The sequence below is a fragment of the Phyllobates terribilis genome, unplaced genomic scaffold, assembly GCF_046119375.1.
Source record: "Phyllobates terribilis strain yellow unplaced genomic scaffold, ASM4611937v1 Scaffold_9__5_contigs__length_417890890, whole genome shotgun sequence".
NCBI lineage: Eukaryota > Metazoa > Chordata > Amphibia > Anura > Dendrobatidae > Phyllobates > Phyllobates terribilis.
The window spans coordinates 359,944,336-359,967,925 of record NW_027362769.1 but is presented as its reverse complement, the minus strand read 5'-3'; the positions used below and the strand labels follow the sequence as shown (position 1 = coordinate 359,967,925).

The following is a 23,590-nucleotide window of genomic DNA, read 5'->3' as shown; positions in this document are numbered from 1 at the left end:
TGGCACTGATCATACAGCTCTGCAGGGGACAAGGTGGTGGCACTGATCATACAGCTCTGCCGGGGACAAGGTGGTGGCACTGATCATACAGCTCTGCAGGGGACAAGATGATGGCACTGATCATACAGCTCTGCCGGGGACAAGGTGGTGGCTCTGATCATACAGCTCTGCCGGGGACAAGGTGGTGGCACTTATACAGCTCTGCCGGGGACAAGGTGGTGGCACTGATTATACAGCTCTGCAGGGGACAAGGTGGTGGCACTTATACAGCTCTGCCGGGGACAAGGTGGTGGCACTGATTATACAGCTCTGCAGGGGACAAGGTGGTGGCTCTGATCATACAGCTCTGCCGGGGACAAGATGATGGCACTGATTATACAGCTCTGCAGGGGACAAGGTGGTGGCACTGATCATACAGCTCTGCCGGGGACAAGATGATGGCACTGATTATACAGCTCTGCAGGGGACAAGGTGGTGGCACTGATCATACAGCTCTGCCGGGGACAAGATGATGGCACTGATTATACAGCTCTGCAGGGGACAAGGTGGTGGCTCTGATCATACAGCTCTGCCGGGGAAAAGATGATGGCACTGATTATACAGCTCTGCAGGGGACAAGGTGGTGGCTCTGATCATACAGCTCTGCCGGGGACAAGGTGGTGGCACTGATCATACAGCTCTGCCGGGGACAAGGTGGTGGCACTGATCATACAGCTCTGCCGGGGACAAGGTGGTGGCACTGATCATACAGCTCTGCCAGGGACAAGGTGGTGGCACTTATCATACAGCTCTGCAGGGAGGGGACAAGGTGGTGGCTCTGATCATACAGCTCTGCCGGGGACAAGGTGGTGGCTCTGATCATACAGCTCTGCCGGGGACAAGGTGGTGGCACTGATCATACAGCTCTGCCGGGGACAAGGTGGTGGCACTGATCATGCAGCTCTGGCGGGGACAAGGTGGTGGCACTAATCATACAGCTCTGCCTGGGACAAGGTGGTGGCACTGATCATACAGCTCTGCCGGGGACAAGGTGGTGGCACTGAAAATACAGCTCTGGCGGGGACAAGGTGGTGGAACTAATCATACAGCTCTGCCGGGGACAAGGTGGTGGAACTAATCATACAGCTCTGCCGGGGACAAGGTGGTGGCACTGATCATACAGCTCTGCCGGGGACAAGGTGGTGGCACTGATCATACAGCTCTGCCGGGCACAAGGTGGTGGCACTGATCATACAGCTCTGCCGGGGACAAGGTGGTGGCACTGATCATACAGCTCTGCCGGGGACAAGGTGGTGGCACTGATCATACAGCTCTGCCGGGGACAAGGTGGTGGCACTGATCATACAGCTCTGCCGGGGACAAGGTGGTGGCTCTAAAAAGAGCCTTTGTGGGGTAATTTCAGGGCGGTTTTGGCTTATTTCTTAGCTGCGGGCTTCTTGGCTTTAGCTGCCTTCTTAGCAGGACTCTTGGCAGCTTTGGGTTTAGCAGCTTTCTTAGCCGGACTCTTCGTCACCTTCTTGGGCTTCGGAGCGGCCTTTGGCTTCTTGGGGCTCTTGGCCGCCTTCTTGGCAGCTGCTGCGGGCTTCTTGGCCTTTTTCGGGCTCTTCTTGGCCGCGGTCGGAGCCTTCTTGGGCTTCTTAGGAGACTTGGCGGCTTTCTTGGCTGCAGCGGGTTTCTTGGGCTTGGCCGCAGCTGCTGACTTCTTCTTGGCCGCTTTGTCCTTAGTCTCCTGCTGCTTCTTGTTTAGCTTGAAGGACCCGGAGGCGCCGCTGCCCTTCACCTGGAGGAGGGCGCCCTTGGTGACCAGAGACTTGACGGCCAGCTTCAGGCGGCTATTGTTCTTCTGTACATCGTATCCTCCGGCAGACAGAGCCTTCTTCAGGGCGGCCAGAGACACCCCACTGCGCTCCTTAGAGGCGGACACGGCTTTCACGATCAGATCGGCGACGCTGGGACCGGAGGGTTTCTTGCTTTTCTTGGCGCCCCCGGCGGCGGATTTCTTCTGCAGTTTCTTGGATTTGGCGGCCGGTTCTGCGGGATGGGGAGCGGCGGCTGGTGCGGTCTCGGCCATCGTGTGCTGCGGAACTAGAACAGAAATATCTCCTAATAGGAAAACGCTGAGGCCGGAGCTGGAGGCGCCTGTTAAATGTACAGGCTTACTGCGCACTGATTGGCTGCTGAGCAGCATCGTCCTGAGCATCTATTGGCTGACACTGACACAGGCCCCGCCTCCTCCCTGCTGAGCCCGAGTGAAGCTCCGCTCTCCCCTTGTGCTTCCCTGCCCGGGATAAAAAGCCCTTTACCGGCTAACACCGGACAGCAGAGCGCGCTTTCTCCGTCGCTTCCTCTTCTCCATCATCTCCACTGACCGTTTGTAGCCGTCACCAGCAGAGATGCCGGGAAAGAGCCGAGAGGAGGTCCCGGGATCATCGCCGCCGTCCTCCCGATCTGCGCATCACTGTGTATCCGGGGAGATAAAACTGCTGCGGGAGCTCGTTCCTCCTATTCCCGGCTCTTGTCACCATCACAGGGATCTTTACTACAATATCCATCGTACAGGAAGCGGATTGTACGATGTGGGGACGACCTGGAGCTGCTGAGAGCCCAGAAGGGTAACACAGGCGATGGCCTCCGCTGACTGCCACCTCCCTGACCTGTAATATAAGTACACCCCGAATGTGCAGAGTATTGGGGGGTGAACACGTATCCACATAGGGGGCTGATTGCAATCACCTGTGTAATATCGTGTCTGACCCTGTGTGAAGCTGTGACGCTGCGGCAGTTAATGGAGGGAAGAGCTCTGATAAGGCGCCAGCTTCACAATGCGACTCATCCCCAACACAACATGTGTACAGCCCAGATCAGCAGCCTTATAGATGTCCCAGATAATAGAGCAACGTGTACAGTATATAGTTCAGTGTGTACAGTATATAGAACAGTCTGTACAGTATATAGAGCAGTGTGTACAGTATATAGAGCAGTGTATACAGTATATAGAGCAGTATGTACAGTATATAGAGAAGTCTGTACAGTATATAGTTCTGTGTGTACAGTATATAGAGCAGTGTGTACAGTATATAGTTCAGTGTTTACAGACAGTATATAGAGCAGTGTGTACAGTATATAGAGTAGTATATACAATGTATAGAGCAGTGTGTACAGTGTATAGAGCAGTATGTACAGTATATAGAGCAGTATATACAGTGTATAGTGCAGTGTGTACAGTATATAGAGCAGTGTTTACAGTATATAGAGCAGTGTGTACAGTATATAGAGCAGCATTTAAAGTATAAAGAGCAGGCAAATTTTGGCCACACACCAATACACGCCCATTTACGGATTTCTTTCTCCCCTGGTAGGAGGAGTTGTCAAAGGGGAGCTGGTAATGAGGGGCATTCAGCAGACGGCCCTCATCCCCATTCCTGGTATGGATGGCCCACTAATCCCCATTCCTGGTATGCATGCCCCCCATCCCCATCCTGGTATACATGGCCCCCTCCTCCCCAATCCTGGTATGCATGGCCCCCTCCTCCCAATCCTGGTATGCTTGGCCCACTTATCCCCATCCTGGTATGCATGGCACACTTATCCCCATTCATGGTATGCATGGCCCCATCACCCCCATCCTGGTATGCATGGCCCCCTCCTCCCAATCCTGGTATGCATGGCCCCCTCCTCCCAATCCTGGTATGCATGGCCCCCTCTTCCCCAATCCTAGTAGGCATGGCCCCCTCCTCCCCAATTCTGATATACATGGCCCCCTTATCCCCAATCCTGGTATGCATGGTCCCCTCCTTCCCATCCTGGTATGCATGGCCCCCTCCTCCCCAATCCTGGTATGCATGAGCCCCTCCTCCCCAATCCTGGTAAGTGTGTACCCCTCTTCCTCAATCCTGGTATGCATAGCCCCCTCATCCCCATTCCTGGTGTTCATGGCCCCCTCATCCCCAATCCTGGTGTGCATGGCCCCCTAACCCCTTATCCTGGTATGTATGGCCCCACTATCCTAGTGTGCATGGCCCCCCATCACTGCACACATGAAAAAAATAAACACTTCTACACGCCTTCCTTCCTCCCCTCTGCTCCAGCGCTGTGTCCTGTGTGTCAGTAGCTGATCTCAGTATCTGAGCAGCGCATGACATAACTGCCATGCTCTATTAGATGCCAAGGTGAGTTGCGGGGATATTCACTCCTCTCCACGCCGGGACTATGAGCGTGGAGAGGAGTGAATAGTCACTCTCCTTAATAGTGCGCACTTTCAGCACGAGAGCAGCTCCTGCTGCGACTCTGCGATCCTCTGTGACCGCTACTAAAGAGAATGAATATTCACTCCTCTCCACTCCCATGGGCTTGAAGAAGAGTGAATATTCATTATGTTTAGCATGGGGCACACGTGGTAGTTGTGGCTGCTGTCTACTACCTGTGCCCGCTGCTCCACCACCGCAACACCACCCTCCACAGCCGGGAGAACAGCTGAGCCGTGACGGGAAGCGGGACTGAGCCCTCAAAGCGGGACAGTCCCGCCAAAAACAGGACGGTTGGAAGCTATGTGTACAGTATATACCTGTCAACATACAGTTGAACACACACAAACACAAAGTAACTGTAGGGGTTGCTCAGGCACCTCCTTATTGGGGAGAGTGCCTTTTATACAAGATGCCTGGGCTGGGAGAATCTTTGCAGGTGCGCATGCTGCCCCTTTAAGAGCATGGGAGCAGTGTAGTGTGCTCAGGAGAAGTGGGGAGAGGAGCGTGAGGATGCTACCGTAACCAGGGCAGTGAGTTTGTCAGCGTCCCTCATGAAGAGTGCAGGGGAACTATGCGAGGGCGCCGGCAATGGATAGTACAACCTTCTTGTAGTAATGCCCCATCCTGGTCACCTTCTTGCAATAATGTGCTCATCCTCGTCTTCATCTTGTAGTAATACCCCATTCTTGTCCCTATATTGTAGTAATGTCCCCTATTGTACTGTTGTTCACATACACATAAAAGACAAACAAAAAGCTTGTTCACACCTGTCCTCCGTTCCTTGATGTCCTTTTTGTACATGCGGCCTACATGCACTCTAGACCCCTTGATGATCGCGGCGAGGTCCAGGGGTCCGCCGACGTCAGCGCATTGGACACATATTCAATTGAAATGTATTGCCGCGCAGAGACAAGGTCTCTGCACAGCAATACCAATACATTCAGCCCCTCAATGTCCCCACAGCCAGCTCCCTCATATTATCTCCACAGCCAGCTCCAATATCCATGGACCCTTCCCAGCCTATTAATATCAGCCCCCAGATGTGTGCTTTGCCTTAGCTGGTTATTAAAAATAGGGGGACCCCACCTCATTTTTTTAGGTTTACCCCATTTTTAACAACCAGCAGAGGCAAAGAAGACAGCTGGGGGCTGATATTAATAGGGTGGAAAGGTGCATGGAAATTGTCCCCTTACCAACAGCTGTCTGCTGTCACTTGGCTGGTTATTAAAAATAGGGAGGCCCCACGTCATTTTTTTTAGACTATTTTTTATTAAATAGGTTAAATAAGCATAGCCACCCTTTAGTATCATATGAAGGGCACTAAAGAGTGCTACTTTATTATATGTAAGGGGGTTGTGACATTAAATATCTACAGGATATCTATCTATCTATTCTAAGGGTTTTGCTGTGGATTTATTGTACTTGGCTGATGACATTTCCTGTCTTTACTGAGATGTGTGCGAGAAAAAAAGGACGGAGTACGCATGGTCCGTGTGCCGTCCGTTTTTTTTTTCGTACTCATTGACTTGCATTGGTGAGTCTCAGGCGTTCGCATGCTGCAATTTTTTTACTCAACCCATTTCCACCTGACGAAAAAATCTCACAGATGAACACTGCCTTATTGAATCACATTGGTGCAAGTGCAATGCAATTTTTTTTTCTCACATTGGAATCGCCGGATTTACACATAGATGTGAGCGAACCCAAAGGGCTCATAGTCATCTGCATTTAAATCGGACGAGTGCAATCCAATAAAAAATTGGATTGCACTCTCACTAATGTTATTGAATGATTGTGTTCATCTGTGATTTTTTTCTCAGCTCGAATCGGACTGAGAAAAAATCTCAGCATGCTGCGAGTGGCCGCATATATCGGACGAGACTCAGCAATGCAAAGCAGTGGGTGCGAGAAAAAAATCGTCACACAGACCATGAGTGTATATGCACAGTGTGACCCGTCAGAATAGAATAGATAGAATAGATATATGCATAGAATAGATAGAAAGAAGTCAGTGAGATATATAATTAGCGCAGTGCGTGTGTAGCTCACTGTACATGTATTTAACTAGTAAAGAAAGAAAAAATGGCGTGGTGCCCCCCTCATTTTTCTTAATCAGCTTAGGGAAAGCAGACAGCTGGGGTCTGGTGTTATTATGCCGGGAAGGGCTCACTATCCATGAATCTTCCCAGACTATTAATAACAGCTCACTAGTGATGGGCGAGCACTAAAATGCTCGGCTGCTCGTTGTTCGGGTCGAGCACATTGGAATACTTGGGTGCTCGACCCGAGCAACGAGCACAATGTAAGTCTATGGGAAACTCGAGCATTTTTCAGGCGGCTCCCCCCGCAAGTCTGCAGAGGGCCTAAAAATTGCCCACATCGATGGGAACAGTGTTCAAATGTTATGGGAACAGCATTTCGGACTCCCAGGTCACTGGTGTCAACAACGTTGTCAGAGGTATTACGCCACTTTTACGGACTCACAATAAAACATACAAAAACGAAACCAAAATGCATTTTCCTGGGAAATATGTTAAGGAACATCGTTTCCAGGGTAATGACTTGTATATAAGGCAAAATAAATAACCAAAACCAAAAATACTCCTCCACACCTTGGGCTATGATCACACGTAGCGTTTTTCATGTGTTATTGCACTTTTGCATTGCTTTCAAACATGACAAATGCATTCATTGGGAAATGTCATTTTAACATTTTACAACCATATCTGGCCATGTGGTGTGTGAGACATGATCAGACACATCCTGTTTAATTTATGAAGGAGGGACTCTGAAAGTCACAAAGCCTATTTTTATAGGGCCATCAGGCGACCTTTACTATTCTTAAAGGGCCAGAAGTCGGCCCTCACTATTCTTAGAGAGATATCAGCCGGCTATGCTTTGCTGTTCCCATTTCTAAAGAGTGGATCTCCTATACTGTTATTGCATATGCAGTGAGTGGCAGGGCTGCCCAAAATGTGGACCCACCCCAATACCCCTTTGAAAATTTGGACCCACCCCAATACCCCTTTGAAGTGACTTAGAGGAGGGCCTCCTGAAAACAATGTTCCCATTATTAGGAAGTGGGTCTCCCATACTGTTAGCCTATGCAGTGAAAGCAAGGGCTGCCAAAAATTTGGACCTACTACAACGCCCCTTGGTAGAGATGTAGAGGAGGGCCTCCTGAAAACAATGTTCCCATTATTAGGAAGTGAGTCTCCCATTGTGTTTGCCTATGCAGTAAATGCAAGAGTTGCCAAAAATTGGGAGGCACTCCAATGCCTTTGGAAGGAGACGTGGAGGAGGGCCTCATAAAAAAAATGTTCCCATTAGAAAGGAGCTAGTCTCTTATACTTGTAATGCCCATGAACTAAGTGTATGGGATGACAAACATTTACCCCTGGGGGGTATACATGAACATACTGCATAAAAAAAATTTACGGGCATCATAAACACCCTTTAACAAAAATTATGTGGGTGTTGCATAATGGACCACTGTCACCCTGGTGATATGGTGGTGGAGGATGAGGATGAGGAGAAGGAGGAGGACAAGAGCAAATAGCCAAAATCAGAAGGCATATAACCATGTGTGGGTGTGAAAAGGTGCATGGGAATACAATTCCCAAAAAAGACACTGGATTTGAGTTTATGTTACGCTGCTATCATCCGGCGTTGTTGAGAAGTCGGGCCCAATCCAGCCCATGTTCATTTTTATAAGAGTCAGCATGTCAACATTTTCAGTTTCGGTTATAATTCCACCGGCAGAACTAAAAACCCGCTAAGACAAAGCAGCAGCATTTTCAGTTGACAGGCGGATGCGCTTATCAGTTATAATTCCACCAGCGGCACTAAAAACCCGCTCTGATAAAATGCTAGCGGCAGGGTAGCCCAGGACCTCCAAGGCATAGAGAGCCAGTTCATTCTACGTATCCAGCTTGAATACCCAATAATTAAAAGGCACAGAGGAATCACGGAGGACGTTGGTACGGTCGGCAAGGTACTCCCTCAGCATCTTCCCAAACGTTGCACTCCTTGTGAGAGTACCCCACGCCTCAGGGCCTGTGCGATGGGAGGGGCTGTGAAAATTCTCCCAGAACATTGACAGTATTCCCTGGTCTCTGCTGGATTGAAGTTGTGTCTCTCTCGCCTGTATTCCTTGGTTGTCCAACGAACTGTGACCTCTGCCGCAAGCGGTTTCAGATGGGAATTTTTAAAATAGTTCCGCAACAAGGGCCTTCTGGTACAGCCCCATTTTAGTAGACCTGTCCGCCTCAGGAATAAGAGATATAAAGTTCTCCTTGTAGCGTGGGTCTAGAAGTGTCACCAACCAGTAATGACTTTCACCTAAAATTTTGAGAACCTGAGGGTCACGGGAAAGGCAGCGTAACATAAACTCAGCCATGTGTGCCATACTGATAACAGGCAAGACTTCCATGTCCTCTCCAAGATGACAACTGACCAAGCTATCCTCCTCCTCCTCTCTGTCCTCAGGCCATCCAAGCTGAACAGACGGTATGACAGTTGTGTTGGTAGTACCATCTATAGCTCATAAAACTAGCTCCTGTTCTTCCTCCTCCTCCTCTCCCTTATTGCCACCCAGTCCACATTGGGATGAGATGAGGCTGGGCTGTGTATAATCACCCTATATGGTTCCTTGATCCATCTCATCGTGCTCCGCCTGCAATGCATCCTCTCTGATTGTGAGAGAAGACAGAGAAGCGGGATGGTGACGTTAATTATGGCATCATCGGCGCTCACCATCTTGGTGGAGTCCTCAAAGTTTTGGAGGATGGTACATATGTCTGACATCCATGTCCACTCCTGAGGTCTTATGTGTGGAGTCTGAACTTCATACCGACGGCCTTGATGATGCTGGTACTCAACAACTGCCCTTTTCTGCTCACAAATCCTTCCCAACATCTGCAGTGTAGAGTTCCAATGCGTGGGGACATCACACACCAATCTGGGAACCAGAAGCTGCAAACACTGCTGAAGCACGGCAAGGGCGGTGGAAGCTGTAGGTGACTTTCTAAAATGCATACACAGGTGGTGTACTTTAACAAGCAGATCCGGCAGCTCCAGGTAGGATTTGAGAAACTGCTGAACCACGAGGTTAAGCACATGGGCCAGGCATGATATGTGTGTGAGCCACCACTAGGTTCCGGCCATTTTCATTCACGACCATGATTGGCTGTAGGTTCAACGGTGTGAGCCACTGATCGGCCTGCTCTTTCAGAGCTGTCCGCAACTCTTCAGCATTGTGCGGTTTGTCACCTAAGCATATTAGCTTTAGCACAGCCTGTTGCCGCTTGGCCGAGGCAATGCTGCAGTGCTTCCAGCTTGTGACTGATGTGGTCATTTCTAAGATGGAGGAGGAGGAGGCTGAGGAGGATGAGGTGCAGGAGCTGTAGACTGTGGGGGCAACTCTGATTGACTTAGGGCCCGCAATCCTTGGTGTTGGGAGGACGTGTTGTGTCCGAATGTCCGACTGGCTCCCGACTTCCACTATGTTAACTCAGTGTGCCGTCAGCGAGATGTACCATCCCTGCCCACAAGCACTTGTCCATGTGTCCGTGGTTATGTGGACTTTCCCGGTAACTACGTTGTTTAGGGCACGGCTAATGTTTTGGGACACGTGCTTGTGTATTGTCCCACATTTCGCGACTGCTTGCGCTAGAAATGTTGTCTTTTAGGCTCGTTGAGACGGAAGCATTCCTCAACCTGATGGCGGCGACCGTTCCTCGGTACTCGGTCCCCAGCTGCCACTATTTCTCCTGGTGTGCCGTCCCCGCATTACACAAGCAAGTATCCCAAAACGTGCTTGTGTAATCCAAAAGCCGTGCCCTCAACAACGCAGTTACCAGGAAAGTCCACCAAACCACGGACACATCGACAAGTGCTTGTGGGCAGGGATGGTACATCTCGCTGACAGCACACTGGGTTTACATAGTGGAAGCCGGGACCCAGTCGAACCTTGGGACGGAACAAGTCCTCCCGACGCCAAGGATCGCGGGTCCTAGATTAATCAGGGTTGCCCCCACAGTCTACAGCTAATGCACCTCAGCCTCCATCTCCGAAATTACCACATCAGTCACAATCACAACCTGGAAGCACTGCAGCACTGCCTCGGCCAAGCGGTAACAGGCTGTGTAGAAGCTAATATGCTTAGGTGAAAAATCGCACAATTCTGAAGAATTGTGGACAGCTCTGAAAGAGCAGGCAGTTCTGTGGCTCACACCGCTAAACCTACAGCCAGGCATGGTCGTGTGTGACATGGGTCGGTACCTGGTTGCTGCTCTGAGGTGAGGCGAACTCACACACGTACCATGTCTGGCCCATGTGCTGAACCTCCTGGTTCAGCGATTTCTCAAATCCTACCCAGAGCTGCCTGATCTGCTTGTCAAAGTATGCTGCCTGTGTTCCCATTTTAGAAAGTCACCTACAGCTTCTGCCGCCCTTATCATGCTTCAGCAGCATTTGCAGCTTCCGGCTCACTGACTGGTGTGTGATGTCCCCACGCATTGGAACTCTATATTGCAGATGTTGGGAAGGATTTGTGAGCAGAAAAGGGCAGCTGTTGAGTACCAGCATCAACAAGGCCATCGGTATTCAGTTCAGACAACACACATAAGACCTCAGGAGTGGACATGGATGTCAGACATATGTACCATTCTCCAAAACTTTGAGGACGCCACCAAGATGGTGAGCGGCGATGACGCCATAATTAGCGTCACCACCCCATTTCTCTGTCTTCTGAAACTCTTTCTGCTCACAATCAAAGGGGATGCATTGCAGGCGGAGCACGAAGAGATGGAGCAAGGAACCATAAAGGGTGATTACACACAGCCAAGCCTCATCTCATCCCAACATGGATTGGGTGACAATGAGGAAGAGGAGGAGGAGGAAGGACAGGAGCTAGTTTCATGCACTATAGACGGTACTACCTGCTCAGCTGTCATACAGTCTGTTCAGCGTGGATGGCCAGAGGACAGAGAGGAGGAGGAGAGCATGGTCAGTCATCCTCTTGGTGAGGACATGGAAGTCTTGCCTGTTAGTAGTCTGGCAAGCATGACTGAGTTTATGTTACGCTGCCTTTCCCATGACCCTCGCGTTCTCAAAATTTTGGGTGACAGTCATTACTGGTTGGTGATACTTCTAGACCCACGCTACAAGGAGAATTTTATATCTCTTATTCCTGAGGCGGTCTACAAAAATAGGGCAGTACCAGAAGGCCCTTGTTGCGGAACTATTAAAAAAATTCCCATCTGAAAACGCTGGCAGCAGAGGGCACACTTCGTTGGATAACCAAGGAGTACAGGCGAGAGAGACACAACTCCAATCCAGCTGAGGCCAGGGAACACTGTCAAAGTTCTGGGAGCGTTTTCTCAGACCCTCCCATCGCACAGGCCCTGAGGTGCGGGGTACTCTCACAAGGAGTGCAAAGTTTGGGAAGATGCTGAGGGAGTACCTTGCCGACCGTACCAATGTCCTCTGTGATTCCGCTGTGCCTTATAATTATTGGGTATCCAAGCAGGATACGTGGAATGAACTGGCTCTCTATGCCTTGGAGGTCCTGGCCTGCCTTGCCGCCAGCGTTTTATCACAGCGGGTTTTTAGTGCCGCTGGTGGAATTATAACTGATAAGCGCTTCTGCCTGTCAACTGAAAATGCTGACATGTTGACTCTTATAAAAATAAACAAGGGATGGATTGGGCAAGACTTCTCTACACCACCGAATTATAGCAGCGTAACATAAACTCAAATCCAGTGTCTTTTCTTGGGAGGTGTATTCCCATGCACCTTTTCACACCCACACATTGGTATACGCTTCCTGATTTGGGCTATTTGCTCTTGTCCTTCTCCTCATCCTCATCCTCCACCACCATATCACCAGGGTGACCGTGGTCCATGATGCATCACCCACATAATTTTTTTAAAGGGTGTTTATGATGCCTATAAAAAAAAAAATTATACAGTATGTTCATGTATACCCCCCAGGGTTAAATGTTTGTCAGCTCATACACTTAGTGCATGGGCATTACAAGTATAGGAGGCCCACTCCTTTTTAATGGGAACATTTTTTTATGAGGCCATCCTCCATGTCTCTTCCAAGGGGTATTGAAGTGCCTCCAAATTTTTGGCAGCCCTTGCATTCACTGCATAGGCCAACACTATGGTAGACTTTCTCCTTTCTAATGGGAATTTGTCGTTACTGTGGCCCTGCTCTATGTGTCTTTAAATTCTTAGTGGGTTTTTTCCTAAAATTGGTCAGCCGTTGGACTCACTGCATACCCTATAACTGTATAGCAGACCCTCTCCTTCCTAATGGGTACATGTCGTACCTTGTTACTGTGGCCCTGCTCTATGTGTCTTTAAATTCTTAGTGGGGTTTTTCCTAAAATTGGTCAGCCATTGGACTCACTGCATAACCTATAACTGTATAGCAGACTGTCTCCTTTCTAAATGGAATGTGTCGTTACTGTGGCCCTGTTCTATGTGTCTTTAAATTCTTAGAGGGGTTTTTCCCAAATTTTGGCAGCTCTTGCAGTCACAGCATGGGCATTACCACTATAGGAGACCCGCTCCTTTATAATGGGAACATTTTTTTACTGAGACCCTCCTCTATGTCTCTTCAAAGGGGTATTGGATTGCGTCCAAATTTTTGGCAGCCCTTGCAGTCACTGGATATGCAATAACAGTATAGGAGACCCACTTGTTAATAATGGGAACAACAACGCATAGCCGCCTGATGGCTCTCTAACAATAGCGAGGGCCAACTGCTGGCCTTTTAAGAATAGTAAGGGCCGTCTGATGTCCCTATAAAAATAGGCTTTATGACTTTCAGAGTCCCTCCTTCATAAATAAAACAGTATGTTTCTGATGATGTGTCACACACCACATTGCCAGATAAGGTTGTAAAATGTTAAAATGACATTTCCCAGTGAATGCATTTATCTTTAAAAATAACGTAAAAAAACCAAACAATAGGATCTTTCTTTAGTATAAATAACAGCGTCACTAATTTAACCTCAATGTAATCACATTGCTCAGCTCCTGCACCTCCTCCTCCATCTCCGAAATGACTACATCAGTCACAAGCTGACAGCACTGCAGCACTGCCCTGGCCAAGTGGCAACAGGCTGTGCTGAAGATAACATGCTTAATGCTTAATTGACAAACCGCCCAGCGCTGCAGAGTTGTTGAAAGCTGTAACACGGCAGCCTGATCTGTGGCTCTCACCACTGAAAATACAGCCAGGCATGGTCGTGTGTGACAATGGGCGGAACCTAGTGGCGGAGAAATGACAGCCGGAGTAGATACGGTTTCCCTCTATGCCAGTACTTTCACCGAGCTAAATACAACTCTCAGCAAAAAAAGCTGTGGACTGGCTCCGTACCATCCCTGGCCACATTCACCTGTCCACGTGTTTGTGGGTAGGCAGTCTTTACCAGTAAGTGCACTGGGGAGGGCACGGGTAATGTTGTGGGACCCGTGCTTGTGGAAGGCGGAGAAGATACCGGGAGAAATAGTGGTGGCTGGGGACCAAGCATGAGCACCCAGCTGACGCCGGCATGAGGTTATGAAAAGCATCCGCCTCCACGACCCTAAAAGGCCACATTTCAAGTGCAAGCAGCTGTCAAAAATTTGGCAGTATAGTATTGCAGCCTGTAGGTGGGTGGGTGGCTGGCTGCATACTTGTGCTTGCATTCCAAGGAATGGGGTAGGGACAACTGAACACTGCACTGGGACAAGGACATGGACGGTGATTGTTGCAAGTCTGCAACGACAGGAGCATGGCGGGAGGCATCTTATTACTTATGATGGGCACACTTTTAGGCAGTGACCTGGGAGTCAGAAATGGTTCCAGAGGTCTTCCCCATGCTGTTCCCATGTCTTTTCAGCACTGTATGCATGTGTCTGATGATGTGTCACACACCACATGGCCAGATAAGATTGTAAAATGTTAAAATGACATTTCCCAGTGAATGCATTTGTCTTTGTTGAAAGCAATGCAAAAGTGCAAAAACGCATAAAAAATGTTATGTTTGAATATAGCCCAAGGTGTGGAGGAGTATTTTTGGTTTTGGTTATTTATTTTGCCTTATATACAAGTCATTACCCTGGAAAGGATGTTCCTTAATATATTTCCCAGGAAAATGCATTTTGCTTTTGTTTTTGTATGTTCTATTGTGAATCCGTAAAAGTGGCGTAATACTCTGACAACGTTGTTGACAGCAGTGACCTGGGAGTCAGAAATGCTTCCAGGGGTCTTCCCCATGCTGTTCCCATGTCATTTGAGCACTGTTCGATTTGGCCAATTTTTAGGCCCTCTGCAAACCACCGGGGGGAGCCGCGTGAAAAATGCTTGAGTTTTCCATAGAATTACATTGGGCTCATTACTCGGGTAAAGCACCCGAGTATTCCAATTTGCTCGACCCGAGCAACGAGTACTCGAGCATTTTAGTGCTCGCTCATCACTACTCCCTAGCTCAGCAGCAGCTCTCCCTACACTGTCTGATTCCGGAGTGACTGTGACAAGCATGGCGGCGCCAGGTCTGATATAGACCTCTGATATAGACCTGATGACGCTGTGCGACCAGCCAGTCACTGTAATGCCACAGCCAACTTGGCTATGACATGACATTGACTGTCACGCAACCCCTGCATGGTAATTGGCTGTATATTATGCGCCAAACATGCGGGGCGGCGATTCAAGCTCCCGAACATTCAAAAAATACTCGCCAGCAACGAGCATCTCGAGCTCGTAACGAATAGTGGTGAGCATGCTGCTCATCACTAATAAACTCCACCGACCACAATCTCTTGTAATCACCTTTCATAAAACAGTGAAGTAATTTCATTATTTAGAGAAACTAAACCGAATCAATTCCTAAAATAGGAATGAGACGAAAAGGAGTCAGATCTGAGGAGCAAGGGCTTAAATAAGTCACTGAACTTCCATCTGAAATCACAAGGGCATTGGTGAAAGTGCTGAGCTGTGAAGGAGAACCCAAAAGCAGCCCCAGTTTTTTCGCCATCTTCTTCGTTAGCCCTTAGCCTTCACTTCTACTTGGGCCACCTGCTATTTACCCCGTCATTAGACAGAGACCCGGGCTATGTGGCCAGACAACTCGGGGAGACGGGAGAGAACACAGAAGCAGCCACAGCTCTGATGTAGACGCGGTGGTGGCTCTCAGAAGAGCCTTTGGGGTGATGGCGGAGCAGCAGACGAAGCAGATCACTTGGCGCTGATGTATTTGGTGACGGCCTTGGTGCCCTCGTACACGGCGTGCTTGGCCAGCTTTCCGGGCAGCAGCAGGTGCACGGCGGTCTGGATCTCCCGGGAGGTGATGGTGAAGCGCTTGTTGCAGTGAGCCAGACGGGAGGATTCCCCATGTGATGCGCTCGAAGATGTCGTTGACAGAGTAGTTCATGATGCCCATGGCCTTGGAGGAGATGCCGGTGTCGGGGTGGACCTGCTTCAGCACCTTGTACACGTAGATGGCGTAGCTCTCCTTCCTGCTCTTCCTAAGTTTCTTGCCGTCCTTCTTCTGAGTCTTAGTGACGGCTTTCTTGGAGCCCTTCTTGGGCGCTGGCGCAGACTTGGCGGGATCAGGCATGGTGAGTATACAGAGATCACAACTCAGAGAAGAGAGAACAATGTTCCTGCTCCTCCAGCGCAGCGGTATTTATAGCCACACATGCAAATGAGCAATGCTGTTTGCTCCTCTTCTACTGGGTAAGAAAGTCATGTGACCTTCGTAAGCTGAGCCCGCTGCGTCTTATTGGTGTTTCTACAAGTCTGCTCTCCTTTGGCGGCTTCAGATCCATCCAATGATAAGGCAGGAGGTCGGGGCAGCAGCGGATAAAAAGCGACTGAGGAGACAGAAACGGCATTATTGGAGAGTTCAATTCTTCCTCTAATTTTGACTTTTTGGAGACTATTACAGCGATGTCTGGACGCGGCAAACAAGGAGGCTAAGTCCATGCTAAGGCAAAGACCCGCTCATCCCGGGCAGGACTCCAGTTCCCAGTCGGCCGTGTGCACAGGCTTCTCCGCAAGGGCCATTATGCCGAGAGAGTCGGAGCCGGCGCTCCGGTCTGTATCGTCGGCGTCCCTGCCTCCTGCTAGGCAGAGACGCCGTTCCTCTCACCTCCCTGCTCAGTCCTCGGCGTCCTCTTCCCGCGCTGCTGCCAGCGCTCGCCGCTTCCCGGGCACTGTGCTTAGGGCGCGCGCGCTCCCTCTCTCTTAAAGGGGCCGTGCGCGCCGTCCTAAGGAATCCGCAGCCAATTGCTGGTGGAGCTCCCATATATAAGGCACCTCCTTTGCAAAGTTGTTGCAAAGCCTTTCACCTCTGCTTCAGCCTTCACGTCCCATTGCCAGTCTGCTTTCCAGCTCTGTCTACCTGCTAGCATTTCTGCGGTCCGACAGTCTGTCTACCTGCATCCACCAGTCTGTCTATGGACCAGTCTGCCGGTGGATCAGGAAGCACCTGCCTGATACTTGCCTGATACCTGCCTGAGACCACCTGCCAGCCAGCCGAGAGACTCTTACCCGCTCACCTGGGAGCGCTCACCTGCTGCCCGCCAGTTAGTCTACCTGGAGGTGCTGCCTTCACTTGCCGTGACCACCTGCCAGCCAGCCGAGAGACTCTTACCCACTCACCTGGGAGCGCTGACCTGCTACCCGCCTGCTAGCCTACCTGGAGGCTCTGCCGTCACTTGCCGTGACCACCTGGCTGTCTAGAGACTCTTACCTTGCTGTCACTTGCCGTGACCATCTGCCTGTCTAGAGACTCTTACCCTGCTGTCACTTGCCATGACCACCCGTCTGTCAAGAAACTGTTCCCGTCACTTGCCGTGACCTCCTGCCCTTCTACCCAGAGACTGTTCCTGTCACTTGCCGTGACTACCTGCCCGCCTTCCCTGGGAGCCACCCGCTTCCTTACAAGGACTGCCCCTTTGTATAGTAGCTCAGAGGTTCCACCTCCCAGACCCGTTACACGGTCTATCTGGCCGCTGTGCTGGAGTATCTGACTGCTGAGATCCTGGAATTGGCCGGCAATGATGCCGGGGACAACAAGAAGACCCGCATCATCCCCTGTCACCTGCAGCTGGCGGTGTGCAATGACAAGGAGCTCAACAGGCTGCTGGGTGGGGTGACCATTGCCCAGGGAGGTGTCCTTCCAAAGATCCAGGCCGTGCTGCTGCCCAAGAAGACCTAGAGCAGCAAGGCGAGCAAGAGCAAGTGAGCGCCGCTCCTCCACATCTGTCAGAACAACTAAAGGCTCTTCTAAGAGCCACCACATCCTCCTCATAAGAGCCCGCACCGCAGATAGCAGGCGATGGTCCACACTAGGGTCTGCTGACACCTGTGTACCAGACGGTATATAGATCTATCTGTGTACATGATCCTTGCTCCACTGTATGATTTGCTGCAGAGGACTCATTTAATCTGTGCAGGACCTCTGGCGCTGCTTGATTACCGGCACTTCACCTGACAAGGCTATGCGCAGTGCACTGTGCGGCTGTGTCTGCTAGTAATGACAAGGCAGGGGTGACACTGCGCCTATAATTGTGCTTGTGTATCGCCCCACCACAGCATTACTACCCGACACAGCCGCACAGTGCACTGTGCATGGCCATGTCAGGCGAAGTGACGGCAATCAAGCAGCGCCAGTAGTCCTACACAGATGCCGTGGAAGCGGTCCGGGCCCGATGGCGAGTGGGACCCCTGATGGTCCAGGGTCATATCTGTGACACGCTAGCAGCACTGCACTGACTCATGCCTGAGGAGTTGCTGGACAGGACACAGACCAAGGCAGGTGAGTGAGGTTTGTTGCCGGCTTCCCCAAACCCCATGATAAAAATAATTTTAACGTGTGTGTGTGTATGACTGTGTATACATATTTATGTCTGTTTTATGTGTTTTAAAGAATGTGTTCAAATATGTACGTATGCCTGTATGCACGTGTCTGCTTATTATATGTGTACATATCTGTGTACCATGTGCACGTGTGTGTATGTATGCTTACCGTGTGCTTGCATAACTGCGTACTGTGTGTGTATGTGCATGTCTGCGTACTGTGAGTGTGTGTGTGTGCATGTCTGCGTACTGTGTGTGTGTGTGCATGTCTGCGTACTGTGTGTGTGCAGGCATGTCTGCATATATGAAGGATGAAGAGGCAGGCTGGGTCCTGTGTTGTAAAACTATTTTTCTCTGCGTCATGTGACACTCCCTCTCCGATCATTCCTCCTCCCTAGTCTGACGCAGCGGCATGATGACGCACCACGCTGTGTCAGAGAGTGGAGCTGGCAGCGGCTGAGGTGATGAGAGAGACGTGCTGCAGAGACGGAAGCAGCGGAGAATGAGGAGCGGTAAGTATGTATTTATTTTTTTATTTATTTTAAAATTAATATTATTATTTATTATAGCGCCATTTATTCCATGGCGCATTACATGTGAAAAAAGGGGAATAAATAGCAAAAACAATTACAATAATCTTGAACAAAACGTGACAGCGACTGGTACAGGAGGAGCAAGGACCCTGCCCACGAGGGCTCACAATCTACAAGGGATTGGCGAGGATACAGTAGTTGAGGGTAGGGCTGGTAGTGGAGTGGTATGGTGGAGCGAGGGTTACTGCAGGTTGTAGGCTTGTCGGAAGAGGTGGGTTCAGGTTCCTTTTGAAGGTTTCCATGGTAGGCGAGAGTCTGATATGTTGGGGTAGACAGTTCCAGAGTAGGGTGGATGCACAGGAGAAATCTTGTATGCGATTGAGACAGGAGGAGATAAGAGAGGAGTAGAGAAGGAGATGTTGTGAGGATCGGAGGTTGCGTGCGGGTATGTACCGGGAGACTAGGTCAGAGATATATGGAGGAGACAGACTGTGGATGGCTTTGTATGCCATGGTTAGGGTTTTGAACTGGAGTCTCTGAGCAATGGAGAGCCAGTGAAGAGATTGACAGAGAGGAGAGCCTGTGGAATAGCAGGGGGACAGGTAGATTAGTCGGGGAGCAGAGCTTAGGATAGATTGGAGGGGTGCGAGAGTGTTGGAAGGGAGGCCACAGAGCAGGAGGTTGCAGTAGTCGAGGCAGGAGATGAGGGCATGCACTAGTGTGTTCGCAGATTCATGGTTGAGGAATGTGCGGATCTGAGAGATATTTTTAAGTTGGAGTCGGCAGGAAGTGTAACTGACTTGGATATGTGGTTTGAAGGAGAGATTAGAGTCCAGGGTTACCCCAAGGCAGTGAGCTTGAGGGACTGGGGAGAGTGGACAGCCATTGACATTGATAGATAGTTCAGTTGGGGGGGTTGAGATGGGGAAAGATGATGAATTCTGTTTTGTCCATGTTAAGTTTTAGAAATCTAGCAGAGAATAAGGATGAAATAGCGGACAGACATTGTGGGATTTTGGTTAGTATGGAGGAGATATCGGGTTCAGAGAGGTAGATTTCTGTGTCGTCGGCATAGAGGTGATACTGAAAGCCGTGAGACTCTATGAGCTGTCCCAGGCCTAAGGTGTAGATGGAGAAGAGTAAGGGTCCTAGAACTGAACCTTGAGGGACACCGACAGATAAAGGGTGAGATGAGGAAGTGGCGTGTGAGTGGGAGACACTGAATGTCCGGTCTGTTAGGTATGAGGAGATCCAGGATAGGGCCAAGTCTGTGATGCCGAGAGATGAGAGAGTCTGGAGTAAGAGGGAATGGTCCACTGTGTCAAAGGCAGATGACAGGTCCAGGAGGAGGAGGACAGAATAGTGTAGCTTGGATTGGCTGTTAGTAGGCCATTGGTGTTATGGTTAATATTTTATATCTAGCTTCATTATTTATTTAGGAAAACAATTTATATTTTTGCTAAGTCTGAAGCCTCTGCTTAAAACTTGCATCATGGAATCTCTGACTAAGATACTGGTTTCCTGTGAATTCCCTGACAAGAAGGTTTACGTTGGGCCAAGGTAAGTGTGTTATCACTGATTGTCTATTTTGGTTTCCTGTTCAGTTGTATGTAACAATTGTAGTTCCGTTTTGTCTAGCTAATAAAGGTGGTGAGTCTTAGCTGCCACACAGAAGACTCTACCTGCTGACAATGCATATCGCATGCATTTTGTCTCTCTCCCTTCATCGATGAAGTATTTTAATTTGAATCTCACTGGCAATGTGAAGACCCTTTGCTGTCTATTCCAAAGTTCTCCCTAATAACAAAGAAGGGTCACCACAACATTGGTGACCTTAGTCAGTGCAGTTTCAGTAAAATTGTGCGATTGGAAACCAGATTGTAGGTGGTTGAAGAGGGAGCAGGAGGAGAGGTGGGAGGACAGTTCAGAATGAACGTGTTGTTCCAGTAGTTTTGAGGCATAGGGGACAAGTGATATGGGTCGATAGCTAGTCAGAGAGGATAGGTCAAGGGAGGGCTTTTTGAGGTTGGGTGTGATCGAGGCATGTTTGAAGTATGAGGGAAAGACGCCAGTTGTTGATGACAAGTTGAAAAGGTGGGCTAAGGTTGGGATGAAGATAGTGGTAAGGTTTGGGATGAGGTGGGACGAGATTGGGTCAAGTTCACAGGTGGTGAGGTGTGATTTGGAAAGTAAATAGGAAAGTTGATCTTCCGTAATGGTAGAGAACGTGGTTATGGAGGAGGATGATTGAGTAGATGTGGGGAGAGGCTGTAGGCAGGGTGGACTGGCCCTCCGGAGGATCGGGAAAACCCCGGGTGGGCCCCGAGTCCCGATGGCGACGCCCCCAAGCCCCACAACCTGCCCCCCTGGTTCGCTAATCATATCGGCAGCACTGCCGATATGATTAGTGATGGGCCCTCTGCAACGTCAAAGCAGGGAGAGCGATCTCCCTCCTCTGCCTGCTACGGCAGTGATCCTCTGCCTCCTATGCGCAGTGCAACACTGCCGGTCCGTGCGCAGGAGGTCAGTCTCAGGGCGATGACGTTATCTCCCTAGGACTGCTTCCTGTGCGCACTGTGGAGGTCGGACGCGGCGTCGCCCGAGGCAGCGGCAGCAGAATCTATTGGCTCCTACCATGAATATATTATTGGAGGCAGGAGAATGTATGGGCTCCTACCAGGTATATATTATTGGAGGCATCAGAATCTATGGGCTCCTGTCAGGTATATATTATTGGAGGCAGGGGAATGTATGGGCTCCTGTCAGGTATATATTAATGAAGGCAGTAGAATCTATGGGCTTCTGTCAGCTATACATTATTGGAGGCAGCAGAATCTATGGGCTCCTGTCAGGTATATATTATTGGAGCCAGCAGAATCTATGGGCTCCTATCAAGTATATATTATTGGAGGCAGCAGAATCTATGGGCTCCTGTCAGGTATATATTATTGGAGGCAGCAGAATCTATGGGCTCCTGTCAGGTATATATTATTGGAGGCAGGGGAATGTATGGGCTCCTGTCAGGTATATATTATTGAAGGCAGTAGAATCTATGGGCTTCTGTCAGGTAAATATTATTGGAGGCAGCAAAATGTATGGGTCCTGTCAGGTATATATTATTGGAGGCAGTAGAATGTATGGGCTCCTGTCAGGTATATATTATTGGAGGCAGCAGAATGTATGGGCTCCTGTCAGGTATATATTATTGGAGGCAGGGGAATGTATGGGCTCCTGTCAGGTATATATTATTGAAGGCAGTAGAATCTATGGGCTTCTGTCAGGTATATATTATTGGAGGCAGCAGAATCTATGGGCTCCTGTCAGGTATATATTATTGGAGCCAGCAGAATCTATGGGCTCCTATCAAGTATATATTATTGGAGGCAGCAGAATCTATGGGCTCCTGTCAGGTATATATTATTGGAGGCAGCAGAATCTATGGGTTCCTGTCAGGTATATATTATTGGAGGCAGGGGAATGTATGGGCTCCTGTCAGGTATATATTATTGAAGGCAGTAGAATCTATGGGCTTCTGTCAGGTATATATTATTGGAGGCAGCAGAATGTATGGGCTCCTGTCAGGTATATATTATTGGAGGCAGCAGAATCTATGGGCTCCTGTCAGGTATATATTATTGGAGGCAGCAGAATCTATGGGCTCCTGTCAGGTATATATTATTGGAGGCAGCAGACTCTATGGGCTCCTGTCAGGTATATATTATTGGAGGCAGCAGAATGTATGGGATCCTGTCAGGTATATATTATTGGAGGCAGCAAAATGTATGGGTCCTGTCAGGTATATATTATTGGAGGGAACAGAATGTATGGGCTACTGTCAGGTATATATTATTGGAGGCAAGAGAATGTATGGGATCCTGTCAGGTATATATTATTGGAGGCAGCAGAATGTATGGGCTCCTGTCAGGTATATATTATTGGAGGCAAGAGAATGTATGGGATCCTGTCAGGTATATATTATTGGAGGCAGCAGACTCTATGGGCTCCTGTCAGGTATATATTATTGGAGGCAGCAGAATGTATGGGTCCTGTCGGGTATATATTATTGGAGGCAGCAGAATCTATGGGCTCCTGTCAGGTATATATTATTGGAGGCAGCAGAATGTATGGGATCCTGTCACGTATATATTATTGGAGGCAGAAGAATGTATTAGACTTGTCAGGTATATATTATTGGAGGCAGTAGAATGTATGGGATCCTGTCAGATATATATTATTGGAGGCAGCAGAATGTATGGGTCCTGTCAGGTATATATTATTGGAGGCAGCAGAATGTATGGGTCCTGTCGGGTATATATTATTGGAGGCAGCAGAATCTATGGGCTCCTGTCAGGTATATATTATTGGAGGCAGCAGAATGTATGGGCTCCCGTCAGGTATATATTATTGGAGGCAGCAGAATGTATGGACTCCTGTCAGGTATATATTATTGGAGGCAGGAGAATGTATGGGCTCCTGTCAGGTATATATTATTGGAGGCAAGAGAATGTATGGACTCCTGTCAGGTATAAATTATTGGAGGCAGAAGAATTTATGGGCTCCTGTCAGGTATATATTATTGGAGCAGCAGAGTGTATGGGCTCCTGTCAGGTATATATTATTGGAGGCAGCAGAATCGATGGGCTCCTGTCAGGTATATATTATTGGAGCCAGCAGAATATATGGGCTCCTACCCGGTGTATATTATAGGAGGCAGCAGATTCTATGGGCTCCTGTCAGGTATATTTTATTGGAGGCAGCAGAATCTATGGGCTTCTGTCAGGTATATATTATTGGATCCAGCAGAATCTATGGGCTCCTGTCAGGTATATATTATTGGAGGCAGCAGAATCTATGGGCTCCTGTCAGGTATATATTATTGGAGCCAGCAGAATCTATGGGCTCCTGTCAGGTATATATTATTGGAGGCAGCAGAATCTATGGGCTCC

The 23,590-nt window shown here is 49.2% G+C and overlaps 1 protein-coding gene and 1 pseudogene across 1 annotated transcript; both read right to left on the bottom strand.

The window, feature by feature from the left end:
* Window positions 1-1,414: 1,414 nt before the first annotated feature.
* Window positions 1,415-2,071, bottom strand: LOC141161061 (histone H1.10-like). The gene has a single exon (XM_073645846.1). The coding sequence runs from the start codon at window positions 2,069-2,071 to the stop codon at window positions 1,415-1,417; it is 657 nt and encodes a 218-aa protein (XP_073501947.1).
* Window positions 2,072-15,483: 13,412 nt separating this feature from the next.
* On the bottom strand, window positions 15,484-15,865 carry LOC141161060 (histone H2B 1.1-like; annotated as a pseudogene).
* Window positions 15,866-23,590: the final 7,725 nt, after the last annotated feature.

Coding starts and splice junctions, on each gene's coding strand:
- LOC141161061 (XM_073645846.1), bottom strand. CDS start 2,071: ATGGCCGAGACCGCACCAGCCGCCGCTCCCCATCCCGCAGAACCGGCC.